Source organism: Leuresthes tenuis, unplaced genomic scaffold (genome assembly GCF_036924035.1).
Source record: "Leuresthes tenuis unplaced genomic scaffold, fLeuTen1.0.hap1 SCAF_22, whole genome shotgun sequence".
Lineage (NCBI taxonomy): Eukaryota > Metazoa > Chordata > Actinopteri > Atheriniformes > Atherinopsidae > Leuresthes > Leuresthes tenuis.
In genome coordinates, this window is record NW_027325376.1 from 14,166,587 (window position 1) to 14,190,179 (window position 23,593).

The 23,593-nt window shown below is 41.0% G+C and overlaps 1 protein-coding gene across 1 annotated transcript in view; it reads right to left on the minus strand.

Moving 5' to 3' along the window:
- Positions 1–223: 223 nt before the first annotated feature.
- Positions 224–23,593, minus strand: part of trpc5a (transient receptor potential cation channel, subfamily C, member 5a) — a 130,594-nt gene continuing 107,224 nt past the window's right edge. Inside the window, exons 14-18 of the mRNA XM_072376181.1 lie at positions 20,498–20,693; positions 19,353–19,562; positions 14,358–14,399; positions 10,651–10,740; positions 224–8,283 (exon numbers count right to left, since the gene is read on the minus strand). Coding sequence (XP_072232282.1) covers positions 7,270–8,283; positions 10,651–10,740; positions 14,358–14,399; positions 19,353–19,562; positions 20,498–20,693 — 1,552 coding nt within the window. The 3' untranslated portion in view covers positions 224–7,269. The remainder of the gene's footprint in view (positions 8,284–10,650; positions 10,741–14,357; positions 14,400–19,352; positions 19,563–20,497; positions 20,694–23,593) is intronic.

Genomic DNA, 23,593 nt, shown 5'->3' on the forward strand with positions numbered 1-23,593 from the left:
AAAAAAAAAAGAAAAAGAAAGTTAAATACATATTTAATACATATTTAACTTTCTTTAGCGGGAAAGTTAAATATGTATTTAAACCTGGATCATTCAGCAGATAAACTACAAAATACTGTCAGACTGACCAAAACAAGTCCTTTGAAATACATGTCAAGCATGTTAATCAAACCGACTCGGACTAACATACCGAGACAGTGCAGCTGAGAGTCAAATCACCACTGCATTTACTCGCTAATGTAATGGTAAAATGTTCATGTACATTTGGCTAAACTAACAAGTATGACGACCTCTCACTGAGAAAGTTAGAAGCAGCAGAGCATCTTGAAAGTTTTCTGACACAGTCCACAGCAGCGTGGGACATACTTCAGTCAATAACTACTTCTGTGCGTGTATACAGATGCAAGGATGCTAATCGAATTAAATGGTCAAATCCAGCTGTAACTGCAACTCAACTTAACTGTACATGGAACTTATTTCCACACATTTTGAATAAGGTACAATATAGTCATTGAAAAACTTGCTCTACAAGTTAGGTAGGACATTAAAGGGTAAAACTGGACCACCAGCGCTATTTCATGAAATAGTTTTAGACTGTTTTGTGGGAGAGACTGTTGGAGCCAGACAGTAGTCTCTAAACTGAGATATAGTCTGTTACATTATTTTTTCTTTCTCATGAACATGTTAATGTATTTACCTTTTGTAAAGGTATAAATGTATACCTTCAGTACTCCTGCTTTTAAAGAACTTAATTATGTTAGAAATAAAACATTTGTATGGTGTCCATTTACACACACAAACACATATATGTACCTGTCCTCAGTTGTCTTGGAGCTAGCATGAAGCCACACAGTACTATTGGATCTAAGTGTGCACAATTCCCATAACAGAGATCACACAGCGTTATTAAAGTGGACCGAATTCTGCAGCCGCCTCGATTTACAGTCAAACCTGCAGCTGGTCAGTGATCAGAAGTCTCTGTGTGCGTGTGTGAATAATGCATGAGATTAAGTGTTTCTTTTCCTTCCTTGCTGTTGCCTGTTTCTATCTTTATAAGCCTGTGTGGATATTGTCCCTTTAGAGGACAAGTCATCCCTAATAGTGCTCACTTTGTTTCTTTGTTTCATCCCTTTATCTTCATCAGGACTCTCATGGTTGTAACACATTCTCTGAACTGTTCCCAAACCACAACCATCACGAATAAATATCGCATCCTCACCTGATCATAACCCCAAATCCTAAAGGAAGAACCGGTCAAGCTGTCCTCACTTCTTGTCTAAAACCTGTACAGCAACACATATCGGTTGTGTACAGATCTAATCTAAGTCAATGCCTATCAATGAGGGGCTCAACAGGATTAAATCATGGATTCTGGCTGAAAAGACCCTCATGGGATCAGAAAACCATTGCCGTTACTCATTTATCAGCAGGATTGATTACCCACCATCCATGTGTGTGCTGTGTAATAGCATGTGTACTCTAGTGCACCAACTTTATATATTCTATTGAGCATATTTCATATCAAAACAGCGGTAACCGCGTTTTCAATTTGGGGAAAAAAACACCCTTTAGAGTCTCACTTGCCAAATGTCTCCAACATCCCATAGGATGTGCTTGCTGTTGTCACGGCAATTTACGAAGGGCGATTGATTATAAAACCCTGAGGTGCAGTGCGGCCCTGATTATAGGGTGGTGACATGCAGGTTGGTTACTATGGCAACCATGATCCAGCCCCCCCCTCCCTTCCCCATCCCACTTTTTTCTTTCTATCCTCCCATCTTTCTTGTTTCCAAGCAATATCAGTCTTCATGTGTGTAACGGAGAACATTTTGATGGAAAGTGGACGTGAAGTTTTTATTTTGTTTTATTGCAACAAAGTCAACCGTGGCAGGGTTTGTCATCTTCAGGTGGAGCTAAAGGATAAATATCAGTGGAATTATTCGGTTCAATTTGTGCTTTTTTTTTTTTCAACAGAAAAAAACCCCCAACATTTTTTTCTATTTTTCATTTTCTTTTAACAGAGGTTACGGAGGTTCAAATCTGTGAATAAGGGCTGCGGGAGAGGTTAAACTGCTGTTCGACTGCCCTGTGCTGAAATTGGAGCCAAACACATCCCCATTTCTGCAGCTGGACGCCTGGATTCACTTTGAGAGACGCAATCATCAAATAGCAGCTTTGACCTGTGCAGTTCTGAACATTTGTTGTTTGATCTAAAATCTAAGGCTTACTGCTGAGCTGAACCTGCTTTACTCGCAGTTAGTCTCTGATGGTTTTTGAAATATTCAGTAATATTCACAGAAACAATTCACAGACATTTTTAAGGCCCCAGACCCATCCGGAACAAATGACTGATTTACTGAAAGCCTGAGGCCTTGCATAATATCATACATTTATTTCAGTGTTAATCTACATTTTCTCGCATTCCAGCACATGAACGTTGGAGCAGATTTATCTATTTTTTCTTTTGAGTAACTTGTTGAAACCAGAAATATGTATTAGTTTGTATCTTATCAACTTGGTTAATTAATTGCCTTAATAAAATGTTTTTATCATTTTAAAATGAACCATTTACATCAAGTAGTGCTATCAACATGCATGTAGAAGAAGAAAAGGAATCAGTTGTAGATACTGTTTTGTGAGAAGGTTAGGGGGGGACATATTTAAGAAATGGAGGATCGTGATTGTTATGTGATCCAAGAACAAGTCGTGCTGATTGGATTAACCTCGTCAAGCATGAAGAGACAAAGCGATTTGGGGATCGGTGAAGGCAGAAAACAACACTAAGCACTGGTTTTGGGTTGAGTGTTAGGGGCGTGGCCTCTAAAGTAAAATGATAAACAACTTGGATGTGAACACAGGTGAATAGTCCAGCTCCACCTTACATCTAGTCACAGCACTGTGTTGTTACTGAGTATCTCTTTCTGCTTGAATCTTAAACCAGAGTGGAATATTTGTAGAATGTGTGGCTGAGTGAATCTGAATGAATGACCCAGCACTTTATACGACATTTTTTTGCTGGAGCAGTACTTAGGCTTTTTTCCCCTCTCCCTATGGACATCTAAAACACAAATGTAATTACCGTATCACGTGAACCAGCATTATTAAATTAAGAAACTGAATAAACTGATTAAGAAGGCTGGCTCTGTGCTGGGGACAGCTCTGGAGCCTCTGGAGCTGTTAATGCAAAAGCAGCCTAACATAACGGAGAATGCTGTGCATTAAGATCAAAGAAAATGTGTTCAGTCAGAGGCTTCTCCAGCTGCACTGCGACCTTAAATGCTGAGGCAACCTGCTTATGACTAATGACAAATGACAGTTTTCATGTTTTATGCTCACAGAATAATTTCCCATTTTGGAACTGTTAAAGTATAAATCAATTCATATATGTATATATATGTATATCTAACCCAGCAAGCTGCTAATTTCAATCTACGTCTACCATTTGTCACAAAACGTGTGGCTGAAAAACATGACACAAGTTAGTGCACCTCTGGGACAGGAACATACTCTGAATACTGATCTATTGATACAGTTAAGCTGGTCCTTACATGGCAGTAAGCACAGTAATTAATAGCAGATCCTCAGGACTAACTCACAGCTTATCAACAGTGTTTCGATAATTAAATCCAGCTAAATAACAGAAAATTCCACTGAACATGAAGCAGCACATTTTGACCACAAAGTTAATTCACCAATCACTCTGTGTAAAAGATGTGATTCGCAAGGCCCATGGATACACCCCGAATATCTAGCCAGGTAGATTATTTGTAGCAGTCTTTTGGGGAGGAGTTAGTGAGTTAAGGAGCTACAGCGACAGAGAACGCAAGAAACGGGGTCAGGAGACACGATGGAGGGAAAATCTGGAAAAAGGAAAAAAAACAAATGTGACGGGAAGCATGGTGAACAAAGTCCAGTCTGCTTGGACTCGGGAAACTGAGCAGAATTTGGCCGAACACGGGTGAGAACATCCATTTTCTTTGGTGTTTCCAGCATTGAATATCACAGTAGACTTAAGAGAGAGAGAAGGTGTGGAGAGAAAGTGCTGCTTCCTTTCGACAGACAGGTGAGAAAATCAGAGGGAATCACCAGGATTCAGAGTAAATGATGAGAGATATATGACAACTGGAACTGCTTGATAAAGATCAGTCAGACGAGTCGGGAGTCAAGCCTGGTGAAAAATCTTGTAGTGTGTGACCTCCTGCCACAGATCAGCCATGAGACGTGGACCCACTAAGACTTCAAAACTCACAATCACACGATAAGCATGTTGAACAATGTAAATAATACAACAATCTGACTGTAGTGCAAAAATGCATCCTCATATACCTTTCCTCATATAATCTGACTGTGCCGCAGTCATAATTATACTCGTGCAACTTACCAGCAGATGTCTTGCTTAAAAGTATCATTTTCAAACTTCAGTGAAGTTTGCAGTTCCCATTTCCCCAAAGTTGTAACCCCGATCTAAATCCCTGTCAGTTCACGGGTATCCTGTTAATTTGACAAGCAAGCTGTACGAAATAACTCCCTTCTTCTGGAATTTGCCACAAGTACGTTGAAATATTTGAACTTCTACTTTGGATCTTGGACAGAGACCACATTGTGTGCCAGGAAGTTTGATCAACAACGTGGCAAACGGGCAAATAAACTACCGGCTTTATAGTCAAACTGATCACATTATAACACTTCTTTCAAAAAAGAAGGATATCAATAGAATACTACCAGACAGACAGACCTCTTAATTTGCATTGTAGTTTTGATTTTGTTTGTTCTGGAAATCCCATGGCTGCAGTGTCCAAGTACCCAACATACCAGAATATGTGAACAAGCTGTATAACAACCTCTGATGTTAACTGTAAAGCTCCCATAGAAGTAACAGTGAAAACTGAAGGTCATCTTAGGTTACTGAACAAATTAGACTTTGGGATGCTTTCTGGAAGCTAGGGTTAAGGTTAGAGAACTGATCAAAATACTTTTCTCCTCCACTGTTGATGGGATGTAAAATGACATTCAATTGATTGTTGTTTAGGACTAAAGAGACAAGATGTCACATGTAAACGCTTTGTGGTGTCCCTGCTGCCAGCCAACGGCAGGGTGCTCAGCAGCGTCTGGCTCTGTAGTGAGGAGCTCTGTGGCTCTAGATGTGGCATCACAGGATGCAGGGCAGGATAACAGGGTCTCCATGGTTACAGTGTGACATTTTGGGACGTTGATTCATCGACACATTGGGGCTTTCTGACGCCAGGACAGCTGGCGGTGAGGTCACAGCGTCTGCCAGAGGGGTGAGTGTGTGCACTATAGGGGAAGAATGAAATGCAAGGACAAAGATGAACAAAATGGATTCAAGAATCAAAAGAAAGCGCGAGAGTGGCGCTGATGTCACCGTGTTGCAGAGGGACGACTCTGGAGAGATGAGACAAAGGGCAGAACATTTGACCAGAAGCTAGTCATCACACCTGCTGATATTCAATATGTGTCTTTGCTTGTGTGAGTAAATGTGCATGTGTGTGTGTGTGTGTTGCAGGTAGCGGTGGTTTTCTGATCAAACATGCATAATTTCTCTACTTCATCGCCGACAGTTGTATAATAACCAGGCTAAATTTGACAGCTTCTGCTCATGCCAACCAATTGAGGTTGCTACACTGAGCGACTTCAAGAGAAGAAAAAAATTCAGGATGAAATTCTGGAGACATTTCCCTCTGATATAGATTTCCAAGATAGATGGAAAGGCAAACTCATCCCTTTTTGTGTCCATCTGCTCCTCATTCATTCAGCCAAGTCTTAGTTTCTTCTCTTATTCTCTTTTCTCATTTTCCTCTTCTATAAGCTTCAAATCCTTCCCTTTTTCTCAAGCCTTCTTTTCCCCTTAACCCACTTTTTCCTTTTCTGTATATCCCTCTCTCTTTCCCTTCAACCTTTCCATCCACTCATCGCGCCTCCTCACTATAAACATCCACTTATATTTCTGTACACTAGTTGAAGTGTACTTGTTAAGGAAGAGCAGAATGAGAAGCCAGGGTAGGGTCGGCAACTCAAAGAGAAGCAAAGACAGTCTTTAGAAACCAGAATAGTCCTCATTAATATTAGAAGTCTGTCTCTTATTATTATTACCGTTATTATTACTAGTATAACTATTATTAGAATAAAATAAGCTCCTTGGCCCTTGTTGATGCAGAGAGAGACGGTGCAGGCTATCGACAGCAGAGTAATGGTTCCATGCCGTTCCATTTCATCCCAGTGATCCAACTGGAGTAAAATCCTTCATTCCAGGCGTAAAGGGGATAATATTCCATTTTCAGATTTAAAGTAAGATTTGTCTTGTTAAACTTTGACACAGGACCCATTCCGTTTAGTAAAAGGGTGGTTCCATTCAAATTCCAGTGACTTTAAGAAGATCTAATTCCGTTTGTTATTCCATCACAGATTCACAGTTTGGTTAAAGGGAAAGAAAGCATCTTGAGCTCAAACCAAACGCATTTTTATGATGTTCTCTTTCTGAAAAGTGACCTCAGCTCTGTAATTCCATCATAATAGCGCCTTTAAACCTCCCAGAGAAAAGAAGGAAAATTTGTACTCTCTCTTTGAACGCCGCCCTTTGGTCTCCTTGAGGCATGCGTGGAAACTGGCAGATGTTTATGGGGACAGCTGCAAGACAAAAAAATAAAGTTCAGCTGCGTAAAAACATTTTTCCTTGCAATTTAGATTTCTGTCTGAAGCCATGGCTTCATGTTTTTAAGTGAGATCTTAATTAATTTATCTTTTGTTAACAAAATAAATTTTCCTTCTGCATCGTAACAGCCGATTTGTGGATGTTTATTGGCATATATTTACTTTTTATTTTGGTTCGTCTTGGGTGAGATCCTGTATGAAACAATAAAATATCGTTGACCACTGGGAAAATTTCACGCCAAGGTTAATCCTGTTCAAATGGGACTTGTTAGGGCCATTGCTCTACAGCAAGTCAGCCCACAGAGTGACACGAGGAGGCCTTTTGTATCGTGTTCCAAACAACAAAAGTGGACAGTGATTGGTTCAACATCCACATCACCACATGGTTTCAAACTGACTCCATAAACATCTGCCACATCAGGATCCCTTCTGTCCTCACAGGTGTTACCACCAGTTGGGGATTTTATACTGTAAAGTTCCACAACAGATTCCGTTGGATCCTCGCTTCTCACACCTCTCTCTCTGTCTCATGCCATCTTGGTAAGTATTCAGCCATTCTGCAAACAAGCAAAGAATAACAGTTTGGTTGTCCGCTGTCTCCTATAGCTGCGTGGTGACGGAGTCCTCTATGACTTCACAGCTGTCCTCTAAGACATCATCGCATGGACCCACCCACCCGCCCATCGTCATCACCATCCCCCCACCTCCTCCTCTTGCTCTGTCTACGCTGACTTCGCCCGCCCCCTCCACGCCGTCGCCCTGGAAAACGTCCTCGCTGGAGTCCAGGAGGTGCGAGCTGGACTCGGACATGTTGGAAGCACAGTGCAGGGATTGGCAGGGGCATGGGGGCGGGAGGGGCAGCGTCAGGAGCGAGTCCCGCCCGTTTGTCCGCCGCGGCGAGAACGACGGGTTGTCAACTGAGCGGCCCACCTCGTTCAGGTGAGTGTCGCTTCTGGTCACGTCGCTGAGTCCGAAGTCGGAGTGGCTGTGGCTCCCCAGGGGGCGGAGCAACCCGTCTGAGATGGTGTAGGAGGGTGGAGATTGAAGCTGGAGTGGCGTGGGTGGAGCTTTGCGCTTGGAGCGGGAAAACAAGTATGAGAGGCGTTTGAAAGAGTCCGTCTTTGCACTTGGAGCTGAGAGACGCTGCAGGCGGCTTCTTGTGCGAGCGAGTGACGAGGAAAAAGAAGAGGAGAATGATGAAGACGGTGAGGGGAGGGTAGTGGTGGAGGTCGGAGGGATGCTGGTTGTCTTCAGCCCATTGCTCTTTGGTTTGCCCTCCTCTTCCTCCTCCTCTTCCTCCCCCCATCCATCGCTCTCGTCTGCTCTGTCTATCTGTGTCATTCCAGAAATCGAACGCACCAGCGCAGAGACGCCAAGCGTTGGCGCGGGTCTCCCGTCGTCTTCCACCGGGTTGGTGAAGGTGACGCTCTTTGATTTCTGGACTCCAACTCCTCCTCCGCTGCCGTCACCTGATTCGCTGTCATCCTCTGATGCCATGGCGCCGTCGTCTTTCGTTGTTTCACTGGAGGAAGAGTAGTTGCGCCGGGGAGGACGCCGGTTGCCGAGCAGATCCAGGACCTCATAGCGGAAACTGGAGATGTCTTGTTTCAATTCCTGTAGAAAGTCAGAGAACCACTGTCAATTTAATGTTGCAGTGTTCAAGAATATTTGGTATGACATCATGTTGAGCCAATAAACGTTACACTCTACTAAGAATGTAGTTTACTCTGAAGACTTGCTGTTAATGGTACAGTAATCATGAAGAAAAAACAGCTAAAAAGAACAGGGTGAGGAGGGTAAGTGGGAGAGATGAGGCTGATGACTGCTTGAGAGAAAGGAAGTGAACTATCAGTTTGTAGAGGCAGAGGGTGAAGAGGAGGTTAAGGACTCAGGAAGAGTGGATAAATGGTGAAAGTGAGACACCTGTGTCAGCAAAGAGAGTGGGCTCGGTTGCGCCAAACCCATTTTTATGCCCTCACTTGGCATGGAATACAATTTAAAGAGAACCCAGTGAAATTTACACATCATTTAACAAACCTTAAATGATCTTTTAACCATTTCCCCAAATGATGGATGAAATGGTACCTGGATTTTCGTGTGGGCTTTAGACATTAAGAGAAATATGTAAATTCCTAATACGGTCACATGATTATTGCACAATTGTCTTGCACATGATGTACGCCCAGCTACCACCATGAAGTAGGTAGGACTGAAAATGCTGTGACCTTGTTTGACACTGATGGTGTCCTGTCCAAAAAGGTAAATTGATTTTTTTTAAATCTTAAAAAGTTTTTTTTTTTAATTAATAATGTTGTACGTTTCTTTTTTTTACCACTACTTTTTTGCATTCTACAAACCAGAACAATCAATATATGAAAAAACTAGAAATTATGGGCATGAGCCTCTCTCTGAGCCTATAATAGCCCTTAAAGAGTCATGGTTTCTCACAAAATGTCCCCTTGCCTTAAACAGTTCATATCAACATGCCAGGCACACGGTAGTCGTGGTGACGAATGGAAACAACTGAAGATATTACTTCTCTACATATTCAAGCTAACCGTTATTATACTACAGTACACACAATTGTACTACAGTAGCAGTCCAGCTGTTCTCAGTCCAAGTAAAATGCTCTCTATAGTTACAGTTTTCACATACCAATGTGTTGTTTTGCCATAGAAATTCATATCAACCTAAACAGCAAGCTACAGTGTGGGAACAGTTTAAAATATTGAGATCTGATCAGAGAGCAGAAGCTTCAGCTGCAGCTCGAACACTTTAACGCGTCTCAGGTGCTGAGAATAAACTTCTAGGTGCTGCCGCTAATTATCTGTCATAGTTAAACCATGGAGGAGGTCGCTCCTGTGCACGTCTGTCCGTTAATGCGACTGCTGAAACCCAGTCAGATCGCAGTCACAAAATGTTACAGAAAATCACGGGGTGGGGTGGGGTTTCCACACATTCAGACGCCACCAAATTAATGTAAAGCAGCGTATGTGTGAAAGGTGCTGTATTTAGTTGCTCAGCACAGAAGCCATCTGGGGGCAACAAAGCTGGTTTCCTTTCAATTTCCGTGCAACTTCAATTTAGCCTGTTGCCTTTACAGAAAAATACCATAAGCACCTGTGCATTTACTTTCTCCATTTGTGCCTCTGTTTATTGTAATTCTCTTTCCACAAAAGACACAAACAGACAGCTATAAAATATGAGCCGCATGTCTCAGATCCAAGCTAGTTAATTTTTTTCTCTTCCACTCGCCACATGGGATCCGAATGCTGCACATGTGTCTTTAATCCACAGCGAATAAAACCCTGATTTACCTCAAACACCTGACGTTAGACACACATTTGAAGCACATATACGTATACAGTCTATGTATTTATAACTCCTTGCATAAATGCACACACACATAGAAAACACTCTGGGAATGAAAAGTGATTCAGTTCAATGTGCACCTGATGTTGTTTTTTGCTTTGAAAAGCCTAAAGGAACTTTCCACTTCAAAGCACTTCATTGGCATTAAGGGGGAAACTGGCTTGGCGGTAAAACAGCTCAAAATAATTCATGGCTCAGAACATTTGGAAAAAGACAAAACGCCCTCCTCAAGGATCATCGACAGTGAAGAGCTGCTCAGAGCAGTAGATTTTGGGCAGGAGAGAAGCTTAGACACAGATTTGATAGTGGGCAGGTGGTAGCTATAAACAAATCCTTTAATAAATCTTTGCAGCACTAAAAAGCACTTCTGCTTGCGGGATCAATAAAACCTGCACTGTTTATTGCAGCGTTAACATAAATAAAGCTTCTCTGTGCACCTGATGTTTGTGCAGCTCTGCCGACCATCCAGATACATAACGACTCAAACGTGTCCGTTATACTTGCTGTTAACAGTGTTTGAGGAGTGTTCCTGTTTCTTTAGCTTTAATAATTTATCAGGTTCGATAGCGCACATTGTCATGACAACAGTGGCTCATTCTGGTTACCCACCTTAAAGTTTTCCTCTGTAAGTCCTTCATCCGTCTTGGCACTGCGGATCATGGCAGCCACGTATCTCTTTACCAGGCTACGGATCACTTCCTGTTGAAGACAGTTGCCGTGGTTACTGTAATCCTTTTTATCTGTTTTTTGCCTTGCACACATGTGCAACCCAACAGCGGATTAGAGACTTTAAGTAGTAATGGTTGAAGGGATGGCTACAGCGTCTGAGACCAAAAATTCTCCAATCTGCACATGTGCGATGATACAGTGTTACTTCCCGCCGTTGAAGCCCAATAGTCCACTATATGGAAAAGGTTTTCTGTACCGGGGAGTAATTGAGAGATTTAAAGATGATAAATACTTGTCTTTGCATATACCTACTAATTTGATACTAAGGTCCATTGTATTTTATTTTCTATCATGTACTGTCTATATGGTCCATCTAAAAGGCTGGACCTGTTCATGTCATAGAGTAATACCCTGATCTGATAATAAAGCTGATATTAAGCATATTACGTTTTCTCTGCCCTTTTTAAGAGGCATGTTGTAGACAATGTACTGTTGTCCACAGTTAAAGAAGAAGTTCTAGTACAGCCACAATGCTTGGAATGCTTCCTTGACACCGTAGCCACTCCTACTGTCTATTCTTAAAGTTCCTATTGTCTCCTGGAAATACTCTGGAGTGGTTCCAGGGTACAGCATACAAGAGGCAGGATATGATTTAAAAAAAGAGAAACACACTTCAAAGGTCTCAGTGTTTCCTTTACAGCACATCAAGGATCAAGGATCTCTACTTTTAATATTGGTGACGGTTTTTGTGTTTATATCAATACTACATGCATTAACTTGAAAGTAACGGTGACTTATTGAGTGAATTTCCTGCTGTATTCAGAAATGTTCCAGATTTAGCACTTGGGAGCTGGCTGGGACCCTTAGAAAAATCTCTGTGCCTGAGGCTGATTATCTTGCTCACACACGCAGACTCTTCAATATGACTGAACTTTCAGAGCTGTGCTTTTCAAGCAAAATCGCATGTCTTCAAAAAATGCTCTGCAACCCCTGTTCCAAAAAAAAAAAAAAAAAAGTGGTAGGCTGTGTTAAATGCAAATAAAAACAAAATGCAAATGTTTTTTTTTGTTTTGTTTTTTAATGGGATAGGGCCATGTTTGCTTCTGTGTACTAGCATCCTTTTTTCTTTTAACAACAGTCTGTAAACATTTGATAAATCAGGAAGCAGCTGTTGGACCTTCGGCAGAGGAATGCTGTCTCATTCTTGTCTAGCAATTCCAAAGTTCAAAGTCTTCTTTGTCATCCTTTTGGGTTTCATGATGCACCAAATGTTTGCATTTGGTGAAAGGTCTGAACTGCAGGCGGGTCAGTCTGGCACCCAGAATCCACTACTGCAAATACTTAATCAGGGTGAAAACTTCTTTAGAATTGCGACTTTGTCCACCCTAATTTTCTGATTCAAGTATTATTATTATTTTCTGCCTGAAGAGAAAATATAGCATGACCACTTTGGTTATTTATGTATTTTCTCCATTTATTCATATAAAACTAGTAGATAATGTGCGATATAAAAATTTCTGATACAACTATATAAAAAATACCAGCAAGAAACACTATTTAATGGCTTATAGTGTTGTGAAAGTAATCAACAATGTGCAGCACAGTTCTTCAGATGTTGTATTGTTAAGTAATCAGTAATGAGGCAGGTCACTTTCATTGATTTACAGGCCAAATACACATTTCACAAGCATTTGGTGCTCAGTGGGCGGTAATTCCATCCCTGATATACTGGTACAGTGCACAAACACACTAACACACAGCATCCTCCCACAGTTAGCACCTGTGACTGCCAAACAGGACGGTCTGGCATGCTGTCACTCAGCACCTCTGCCAAAACACACCACACACTCTGTTAATGTGAGGGACAGATTCCTACAACAATCCTTAAAAACGTGGATGCATATCAAAGGAACAATCGGCACTGCCAAATACAAAAGTACTGGCATTGCTGCATTTGTAATCACTGCCAGTGCTAAGGTGTCAAAACATGAAAGCTCAGTCTTGGCTGATTTGTTGTACAAATTCTTATGAAATTCCCCTAAAACTGGACATGAAGGTGACAGCTGAAGCAGCCAAAAAAAATGCTGTGTGTTGTTTTACATCCAACACAAACGCTGAAGACTTTAAAAAGTCTCTAAAAATACAAAATATGCATGGACTTATAATCGTCAGATCTAATAAATAATCTCATGCTACAGTTGATATCATTGAGATAATAAAGAAAACACTGGCTTGCTGTTCATAAAAAAGCAAAATGTATTGTCACTTCATCCAATGATGCCTAAGGATACAGACAACTTGCTTTAAATACTATCAGCTGTTAAGTTATTTATTATGAAACTGACTAACAGTGAGAGTTCGGAGCTTCTACTCCGCCAAAGTGCTCTTAATTAAGGTGTTGACTCAATTCACAATAAAGTGAGTACAAGACGTCAGAGTGCTGCGTGACAAGTCAGACAGCACAGTTTATTTACTTATTCAGACACATTGCCGTAGTCAGCGTCTGGCATTTGTATTCTATGCAAGTTGAAAATTTCTGTCAAACTTAAAGAGCCCATACCATGTTCAGTTCCAGGCTCCTTTTGAGGGTCTAATAGAAGAGGATTACATGCTTTACACACTCCCAAATTACCAGTTTGTCATTGTTGCAACATCTCCTGGCACCTTCTGTCTAAGAGAAAAACCTGTGTTAGCACCTGTGTCTTTAAGGCCCAGAACTGCTCTGATTTTTTTTGGGGGGGGGGGTTCAAAGAAAGTTTTTACTTTACTTCCTGTTTCACACCTAATTTACAGTTATTCCTCTCACTTATTGTCCATTTGTAATTAGTCCTTCAGTATATATAGCTCTTTGCCAGTGCAGTGTCATGTCTCCATGGTTACTCTGTCAGTCTTTCATTGTTTTCTTAGCTTCTGAGACCATGTGCTTTTTCCTCCATCTTATTTAGTCCTGCAGTTGGATCCCTCTCCCCTTTTTGGTTTAATTATGAATCCTGACACCAACAGCTGTTCCCTAAGTACTTCTCCTTGAACTAGTTGGAGAAATTTGTTAGGACTACCGGAGTCACTCACCCAAAATCACAGCCTCCTGTGATACTACTGTATAAAAATAAGAATAAGTATAAGAAATATATAACAGAAGGGAAAAAAACTGAAAACACTGTATTAACCTCTCAAATCTTCTCTGTAGGAGTTTAGTGCCTTTTCACTCCCGTGGACCCTTGTTTGTTTTATGCCTGAGGATGAACATCTGTGATGATCAGCAGCATGTCAACTTTGTCTCATTTTCAACATTTGATATGCTTTCTAGATTCTATTGTGAATAAAACATTGGTTTATTTATTCGCTTCCAGCGACTACACCAAGTTATTTCAGACAATTTGATATCTGTGGATTCATTAGATGGTTACAGAGTGTTCATGGAGTCGCAGTCAGATGTTACTCTGGTTTTAAGTCTGGAAATTAGCCTCTAGTGGATCCTGTTTCTTATCCACATAGATGTTTTTGTGAGATAAAAATGATTTGATATTTCTGATAATTAACGTGTGGATGTGGAGTTTTTAAGCCTTAAAGCTGTGCCTGACTTAGCATAGAAAAAAAGACTAGGTATTGCATTTCAAACAGACATGAAGATGAGAGCAGACACTGACCTGGTAATGCTGATTCTGTATGAGGCTGTCAGCATGACGCTCCTGGAAGAAGAAGAAGTGATTGTGTTAACCACACAATGTTTCCACATACATCACCACGTCACTTAATATTTCTTTATCAATTTTGGTTCATTTCCGACAGTCCTCTGGCCCGTTATTTCTCTCCCGTCTTTGCTTATTATTCTTCTCAGCCAGGCTGATATTTCACGCAGAGGTCACTCCAAAATTAAATATGTCCACAGCCTCCTCTTACAGCACGACGCTAAAACAGAAGCCAACGGGTAACAAATTGCTTTTGGCTGCGAGAACAACACTTTCGCAGCCCGGATCCTCCGTCTTGGAGAGGTGCTGAGTAATGAACTTCAGTTAATCATTTCTCATCTTTCCAAAGTGAATTTCTAACATTTTGTTACACCCTTCATTTACATGTCTGGACTTAAAGCATGTGGTCCCATGGAGATTGACAATCGTAGAAGTGAAAATAGTGAGCAGAAAAGTTTCTTCTAAAAAGACACAATCGCTACGTCAAACAATGGATTCAATTGGACCAAAATATGCAACCCACAAGTGAGATTGTTTCAGTCGACTCTGTATCAGTGAAAGAGCTTTATGGATCTTTTGTTTGGTCGCTCACTTGATTTCTTTCACCCCACGCTTACCTTCCATTTTCCATTTACAAATATACTGTATTTTACACTCTTGTAGAATGTGGTGAACAACTGTGTACATCTCTCCACATTCACATTTTGTATTTGAATCATTTGGGAGGCAAAAAAGGAATAAACATGCCAACGTAGTTGAAGATTACATTAACTGATACCTTTATATTTTTAAAGTATGCTCTATGAAAATAGCAATAATATCATTACTGTGTATTTCTGTGAAATTGTGCAGTGAAAATCTGATAATGTGGCAGCCCCAGTTCACAGCAACGACTTCCAAAAAATAAAAGCAACACCTTGAATAAGCTGCGGATGTTCTGCTGAAAAGCAGCAGGCAATGCTTTACTAAACCAAAGGTAACAAAAGCTGGTCACTGTAACCAAGGTTACCACCTCTTTTGGGGCTCAAATGAAGGCTGGTCAGCACACAAGATATAATGTTGGCATAGATCATACATGGAGACTGTGTGTGTGTGTGTTTTTAAGACTTTTAATAACAAGCATTGCTCAGATTTTCTGAGACAGAAATGGGGGGTAATCAATCTTTCCTGAAGGCACATCTCTTAGCGTTTAATCGAATATATTACTGTTGTTCCACCTGCCAGCCTCGTTCATCAAAATCTGGCAGCTGGTCAGTGTTGTGTTCAGGTGCTGGTGCACGAGAGCAAAGAAAAACAGCAACAACCAAACTTTCAACAGAAGTACGGCCCGTCACTTTTATTCAGTTACATTTTTTTTCTGCATCAATTAGGAGAATTTCTCAGGTTGGAATTTAAATGTTCAAAACCTAAAAGAACGCCTTTGATTTGATGGAGACGGCTGTGCTCACGTTGTAAGCAGTTTCTCTTTCCTTCGGACAACAGTTGATGAACAGTCTGAAGAATCCCAGAAAACTCAGCTTTTAGAAGACTTTTCAGTAAACAAGCCTTAGGTCGTAATGTTTGGAGTTAATGTTCAGAGTGTGAAGTCAATAATTCTCACTCAAGGAGTGGAGTCCCAGTGAATGAGGAAAACTGCATTATCTGTCACACAAACATCCATCACCTTCATATCTCCTCCCGTGTCGTTTTTCTCTCCACATTTTCATTTTATTTCCACCTCAGCTCAATATTCAGTCTTTCACCTCATGCTTCCCACTCATCCATCCTCTGGTTTGTCTTCCTCCCGCTCCCTGCAGCCGGCTAACACAACACTGACACATTTCTGTCAACACACACAAACCTGCAATCATCCTACCCACATCATCCTCTAAATCTCTCTCTGTCTTCAGAGCAATCACGGATTTGAATAGATCATGCTGTTTTTCTGCTCTAATCGCGCGAACACACAAAGACGCATCCAAACGCATACATACACACAAGCTGGCTCTTTGCCTTGATCAGATCTCTGCAGAGCTGTGGCTCTGTGAACCTATGTGGGCTGGTTGGCTTATATAACTCAGCTGACTGCAGCTGAGGTGAACATGCCAGCTGCACTCTGTGTGTGTGTGTGTGTGAGAGAGAGAGTGAGTGTGAAAAACCCTTATCAATCTGCGCTGCCGTCTTCAGATGACTGGACTGTTAAATGTGTTTATCGGGACGTGTTTATGTGCCGATGTTCCTTCTGTACTTTCAGACTTACAGCTGATGTCCGTCCACGTGTTGTGGGCTTGTTTTTCTCTGAGATGACTTATCCATTTCATATCTGCCCTTTCTTTCGCTCTTTAATCCACCTTCCCTGGGAACAGGTTCAGTCACCGCGATGCGATCGACTGTGTGACGAGTCAGAGCCCCCAGAACAAGATTAGATCAATATTATCTGGCTTTGCGTAATTTTATCACTGGCAAACTTGTGAGTCTGCTCTCAGAGGTCCTCCCTTGTCCGTTTTGTAATGGAAACAGCACAAAACCTCAAATAATGAATTTTCTACCAGAGGAGGAAATATTCATATTTCAGTAGCTGCTCATATTTGCTGCCTTCTTATCTGAATAAATGGAGCACATCTGCCAATGTCAATTATATCTGATCGACTTTTCATTCCAGCTCCACAATGCCTGCTTGTTTCTGAGTGTCTGTGGGAACAATGGAACTTGGCCCAATAGTTTTGTCATCTGGCCATTCGGGGTGGGGGGGTGTTAATGATTGTATGTTTTAATTTATTTGTTTTCAACCAGTAAACTCCACATGTCTCTTGGCTTTGTTGTTCTTCCCTGCCTGAAGCTTTACAACCATTTACCAGATGTGCTGCCAGTGTAAATCTACCCACGTTACTTTGTTATCAATACTATCAATCAACTGAATCTCTGTAATCAAAGTGGGGGGAGCCACAACTGCAGTTAAGTCCTGCAAAAATCTGAGTCTCACTAAAATAAAAACCAAGCTCCTATAACACCAACAAATATCATGTATCATGCACACTATCTGAAGTCACCATCCCCTTCACACTATTTCCAGCTTAAGTTTTTGAACTTCTGATTTATCCTGTTCCTTGAGTATTTAAGCATGCAGTCTGTGCCTTTTCAGCACCAACTTAAGGTGAAAATAGGAATATGGAAATATTATGACTGTATTGTTTTTACTTGAGATAAATGTGAAAACCTATATTCATATTTTTCATGTTTATTTAGCTTTTATGTACTGAATAAAGCATAAAGCCAAGTGCTTGTTTTGTGCAAAGGCTGCCGATGTGAGCTGCTATCCATTTTGGCCCCAACGCTGTTTCTTCTAATTCTATTTATGATCTCAAAGTCATTTTTGTAGGTTAAATAAAGGTTGAATTAAAAGATTAATATGATGCAGTGAAGCGCTCCAACATTCTTTATATTTACTCGATATTTCTGCTACAGTCGATTAACCTTTCTCGTCTAATATTGTCCCGGCTGACAGAACACATTGAAATTCTGTCCTTGTTAGGGTGTTTTTGTTTGGGAATGTGACCTTTACAGATAAGAAATAATCTTTGATAAAAGACTCAGTAGTGGCATTAGCTTAATTCATGTAATATTGGGGTAAATGAAGCCCAGCGCTAAATAAAATAGACCCATCTCGGTCGGAACCATTGTTGCATCTGTGATTAAAGTCAAATAGATTATTTTTATTTTTATTTTTTTAAATCAAACGCCCTTTACTGGTTTCTTATAATAAAAGACCGGAGCATTTGAGTGGGGGAGTAAAGGCACATGAAAACCACACCTATGACTTAATATTTATATATGCACACAAGTAAAGTAAGTAAAATTTGCCAACACTGAAATTCTATCGAGCTGTAAATCTTTGCTAATGAATTAAAGAGCAGCTGGCAATGATTTCATTTTTTTGTGTGTGTTAGTACAACCTCTTGTTTTGGGAGAAATGCCGAAAAGGAAAATACTGCGTAATGTTTCGGATGAATAATAAAAGGCAGAACAATCTCACCAGCACGTCCATTTTGCTGCAGTTCTGGAGCTTTGGAGCTGATAACGCGGTGTTTATCAGCATACGGAGTAGTCCTGCTGAGGGTCAGTTGTGCCTTTATTCTAAGCTTAAGGTTCAAACTAAAAGCCTATCTTATTCGAACAAAGCCTGACTTCTCCTTTCTCACTCTGAGGCTTTTGACAATATCTACACAGCCTGGTTGCACATCTGTTCAGAGAGAAGTGAATTATGGGTTTACACATGAAAGAATGAAGCGTTTCAGTCGATTCATTCGTGAGGTTTTGAACTTTAGGAGTTTTGTCTGCAGCTGCTGATCTGTTAGAAGAGGCAGAGCGACAGAGCTGCAGATCAGACCGACTGTCTCACTTCTGAGGTTGGCAGCTGCTTCTTCTTGTGTCACAACTGATCAAATTCAAGCCCACTTTCAGTTTTCCATTTACAAATGCATCGAATCTGCAGAAAATCGATCACTGATGACACAGCTGATCAAGTCAAAGGAAACAAAGAGTGAAGCGGGAAAAGCAAATCTTACAATATATCCATATTTTAAAGATAATCTAATCATTATTTGTTGCTTTCTTTAGTCTACCATGCATGTCCTTGATTTTAATGTTGACAGTTTTTCAGTATATTATATGACTTTCTCATTTGTCTGTAAAAACAAAGGTTAATTGGGGAACACCCACTGATACCTGTTGAGAATATCTGTCTGCAATTTTATGCTATTGGTTGTTTTGAGTCCCATCTTGAATGTGAAAGACAATTTGGTAACTGACATCTCAGAAGCAGTAGAAAACAAAACTATTCTCATCACATAAGACATAAACATGATGTTTCAAGTCAATCTGGGGGATTAAAAATCAACAGAAATGTCCTGAACACAACCAGAAGCATCAATTAAAAGTAAAAATGGCCCGTCGCATTGTCCTGCCTTCACTTACCGTGAACTCTCTAAGGTTTTCACACTTGTGTGAGGCCTCTCCGGGCGGCTGACCTCTCTGGCACAGCTTGTTGTGGAGCCACACCAGCAGGTACAAGATGGACTTGGGGCTGGGGATGATGTTGAACGGAGGCGGCAGCGTGCCGCCCTCGTCAAAGTAACTCATCCACAGCTTGGTGCGGGCAAACTTCCACTCAATGTCGGCGTGGTCCTGGAAGACAACAGGGAGACTATGGATTCAACTAGATCACGTGGCAAGCTGTTGAGTTTCAAAATCTCTGATGAACTTTTTGTTGACAGTTGCTGTGATGATGTGGAGATAGAATAGGGGAGATGGAAAGTAAAATTCTAATTAACCAAATGAGAAAGATGGGTTCAAAAAAAAAAAAAAAAAACTTCCAATGATAAAGGGACTGTACCACTGTTTTGAGCGTATTTCCCCTTTAAATGTTCCATTCAGTGTTGGTGTTGCGTTCCAACAGCTTTCTCTGTATTTAAAGGTCCCCAATGACTATGAACTCAAAATCATGTAGTTTGCATTAGGCTTGAAACAATTAGACAAATAATTTTACTGAATTTACACTTTTTTCTTTTATGGCATTCGATCAAAATATCATTTTCCATCAGTAATTAATTAGAATATTGATGAGATGCAACTAATTTGATAACATTTGGATCATTTTTGCTCTTCTTTGTTATACAGGACAATACAATTAAGTGTCTCAAAGGTGCAAAACACAACACATCATTTTAGAAAACACAAAGACAAAGCAGAAACTAGACCATGCAATTTCTGGAGAAATCATGGTGGGACTGCTGAGAGACATTCATCTGTGTGTTTTTTGGTTGGGTTAAGCTGTGTGTGTATGTGTGTGTGAGAGTACGGAGTCAATCTGAGCAGCAGAGAGTTTCCATGATGAGGGTAAAGAAACCACAACTTTGTGAGCACCGCAAGACTTACCTGCACACACACAAGTGTTTCTATGCTGACCAGTGTTCAGTTAGTTAGTTCATTTGCACATCTATGACAACTAGAAGAGCATCAAATGTGTAGTTTTCACATTAGTACATTTATGATTAGGACTTTTTATGTAACAAGTTACACTTTCTCCAACCATTTTGGCAAGATTTCAGGTTGTCACTCACAGCGATGAGCTGGTAGGAGTTGTTCATCATGGCGATCAGCATGTTGAGCAGCACCACCAGCGAGATGACGTTGTATGTCCCGAACATGGTTGCCCCGACGAACTCTGTGAACTCGTGGCGCGCCTTCACGTTGGTGACGTACAGGTTTATCAGCCCGAATATGGACCAGAAGAGTGACTGGAGAGTCTCAAATAACCTGAGGAGAGGAAGCAGTTTGACACAGTTTGTGTATTTAAAGAGCCATGATGATGACAAAAGACTTTTAAACACTGTGGATCATCCAACTCAGCTCCAGTTCACTCTGTAATACAGCCACACACCTCTCTCCAAAAACTTCTTTGCTTTTTTAGCAGAAATGTCACTGCATTTCAAACAAGGCCAGCCACTGGTTGTTAATTTAGTGTTTTTCGCTGTACTCTGTCAGTCAAAGGTTATATCAAGTTCATGCAAACAAGTCAAGTTACTAAGCAGAGTAGGACTCAGGAGCTGGACCTCCTCCCTCTCATAAATTATCTCCTCCCTTACTTTTCCCATTCCTCAACACATCTATTTGTCCCCTGGAATGCACAAAAAGAATAATCTCTAAAACTTTACCGGCACTTGATTTCGGAACAATCGGTCACATTTTGAAAAAGTAATGTTGTACCTCTGTCCAGTGCAAAGATGTCAGGTAGGAGGTTTGTGCCATACTGATACAGGATTTAGCTTTTATTGTTATAAGGGTGCTGAATGGGAGAATAACCTGAAACCTGAAAACTGGGGGGAAAAAATGCATCGCTTTGATATTCCAAAATCAAAGATAAAGTGTTCTGTTCTCCTGGAAATATTTCATTGTCACTGAATCAGCTTGAAGGAGAGTAAGCTCATCTTCACAGCCAAATTATACCACATCTATGAGGCTGGAAATGTAAAGTCCGTCACTTGTGACTCCTTTGTATGTGCCAGCATCAGTAAAAGGAACTACTGAATCATGCTTATATACAATGCATATTGGCAAGCAAATTGGTGCCGAGTAAATCAGAGCACCGTCACGCCGTCCTGTTACACCTGCAGTGGAAATTGTTGTGGCTCCTTATTATTTCCAACTCTGCGCTCCTGTTTACTCATGCTGAATTTAAGACTCCCCTGTCAGCTTGTTGCACATGACCAAATCCAACCCTGGCAGCTTCTATGGAGTGAAAATCTCACATAGCCAGTGTGATCTTTGGCATCCCTCTAAAGGGGGAGCAGGGACCTCAGGTTGGGAACCACCGCGTTAAACCAGTACCAATCTCCTCTCTCGAAACATCAGTGGGATCAAGACAGGTCTGATCTGTCAACTGACAGATCCACCCTAATTCTATATCATGTTATTCATCCTGATCATCTAAAAGTCCCTCCCTTTTTTTAAATCAGTGAGCTCACATCATTGTAGGCTTAAACTAGTCGTCATGGTCTGTTTAGAACAAAATTTGGGAAAGATCATAGTTTGAAAAAAAAATCTGAAGCAGTTTTTATTAACTTTTGTAGGACACTGTCATAATTCACACCCTTGCATGTTTCACTCAGTCTCCTCACTCTCCATCCAAAATTCTCTGTGACGCAAGAGCTCTTTTCGCCTCGTCACACTCTGTTTATTTCCTTCTTTCATCTCCCTCCTCGACTGACTCTGGCCTCTGTTCCTCTTTCTGTGTCTCTTTGTGACAGTCACAGTTACAGCAGCAGTTATTGAATTTTTGATGAAGCAACAATTGGCAGCGCCCGACACACACACATCAAGAGAATGACACAGGCGGAGGCTCGTCTGCAGGCTGTTATATTTATGCTGCATAAAATATTCAAGGCGGCAGAATTTATTCTCATTGCAGAGCACGGCAAGACTGTGGATTGTTTTAGGCACGTGTGCATGACAAATCACTACATTACCCATTGCACAAACTGCGTTCCTTATAAACAGCGTTTGAATGATGGTGTGAGAGTGTGCGGAGGCGAAATATGTTTTTGTGTGCGTGCAGTGTAAGTCACAAGGTGAGAGACTTGGGTGGTTGTGTAATTGATGAGAGAAACAGGGTGAGTGGGGGATTGAATCAATGATGAATGAAGCAGCCAAGTGTGATATTGTGTCAGTTATGAAACACGAAAGAGGGGAGGACGTGAACACGAGGGAAAAGAATGAACAAAAAGGATGAGAGGCTGAAACTCTGCTTCCTCCCCTTTTTTTTCTCCATCTTCTCTTTGTTTCCTCTCCTCTTTTTCTGATCATTCTCACTTCCAGCTCATCACAAATGGTTTGATCAGGAGCCCTTAACACCCCGTTCCAACACACCTGAAAGCTCTTTAACATATTTCTTATGTATTAAGCAGTTCAGTGAGGGTATCTTCAAGTCTAAAAGGGACCACACGAGACCAGGACAAATTGTGCTCTGCTGATGACGATGCCAACCGATTTTGGGAGCTTATGCTTGGCTCATCTGAGTGGTTGACGTTTGCTTGTGACTTTGCAAGACAGATGCACATCATAGCACCTGCAAAGTACATTTTGAACATGCTTGCTAGTACAGAGGACTTACTGAATGGTTCAGTGAAACAAATCACTCAACAAGTCAGATTACTTAGTTTGTCCATATGGACAAAAACAACATTTTGCTGCTTTTTCATCTCTCATTCTAATGCAAATGCTAGTTTTGGTCAGAAAACCTGAGATTATTTTGAGAAAAACTTTTGAAACTGAAGGTACAGAGCAAATAGGGGTTCTTGGAGAATGACGACTTCTCAGTCTACTCTGCACATGCCCAATGCTTTGTGTAATGCACATGCATCAGAAACCACAACAACACTGACAACCAGATTTTCAAAACCTGGTTAGCTCAGCTTGGAATCTCATTTGACTTTCACTTTGGCCATTTCACTCGGGCTGTGTGCTAGATAGGTTTTGGATAAATTATCGAGGTGAAAAAAAGAAAAAGAAAAAGGTGCTACAATTGTTTTGGTTCTGAAGTCATCACCAGGGGGAAAAAAATCACTGGGCAAGCTCAGAACGTTCTTCTCTCGTCTCGCATGCATCTCGACATGCAGTTGATGTAGATGTTATTGCCACCTACAGGCCCGGCATGATCC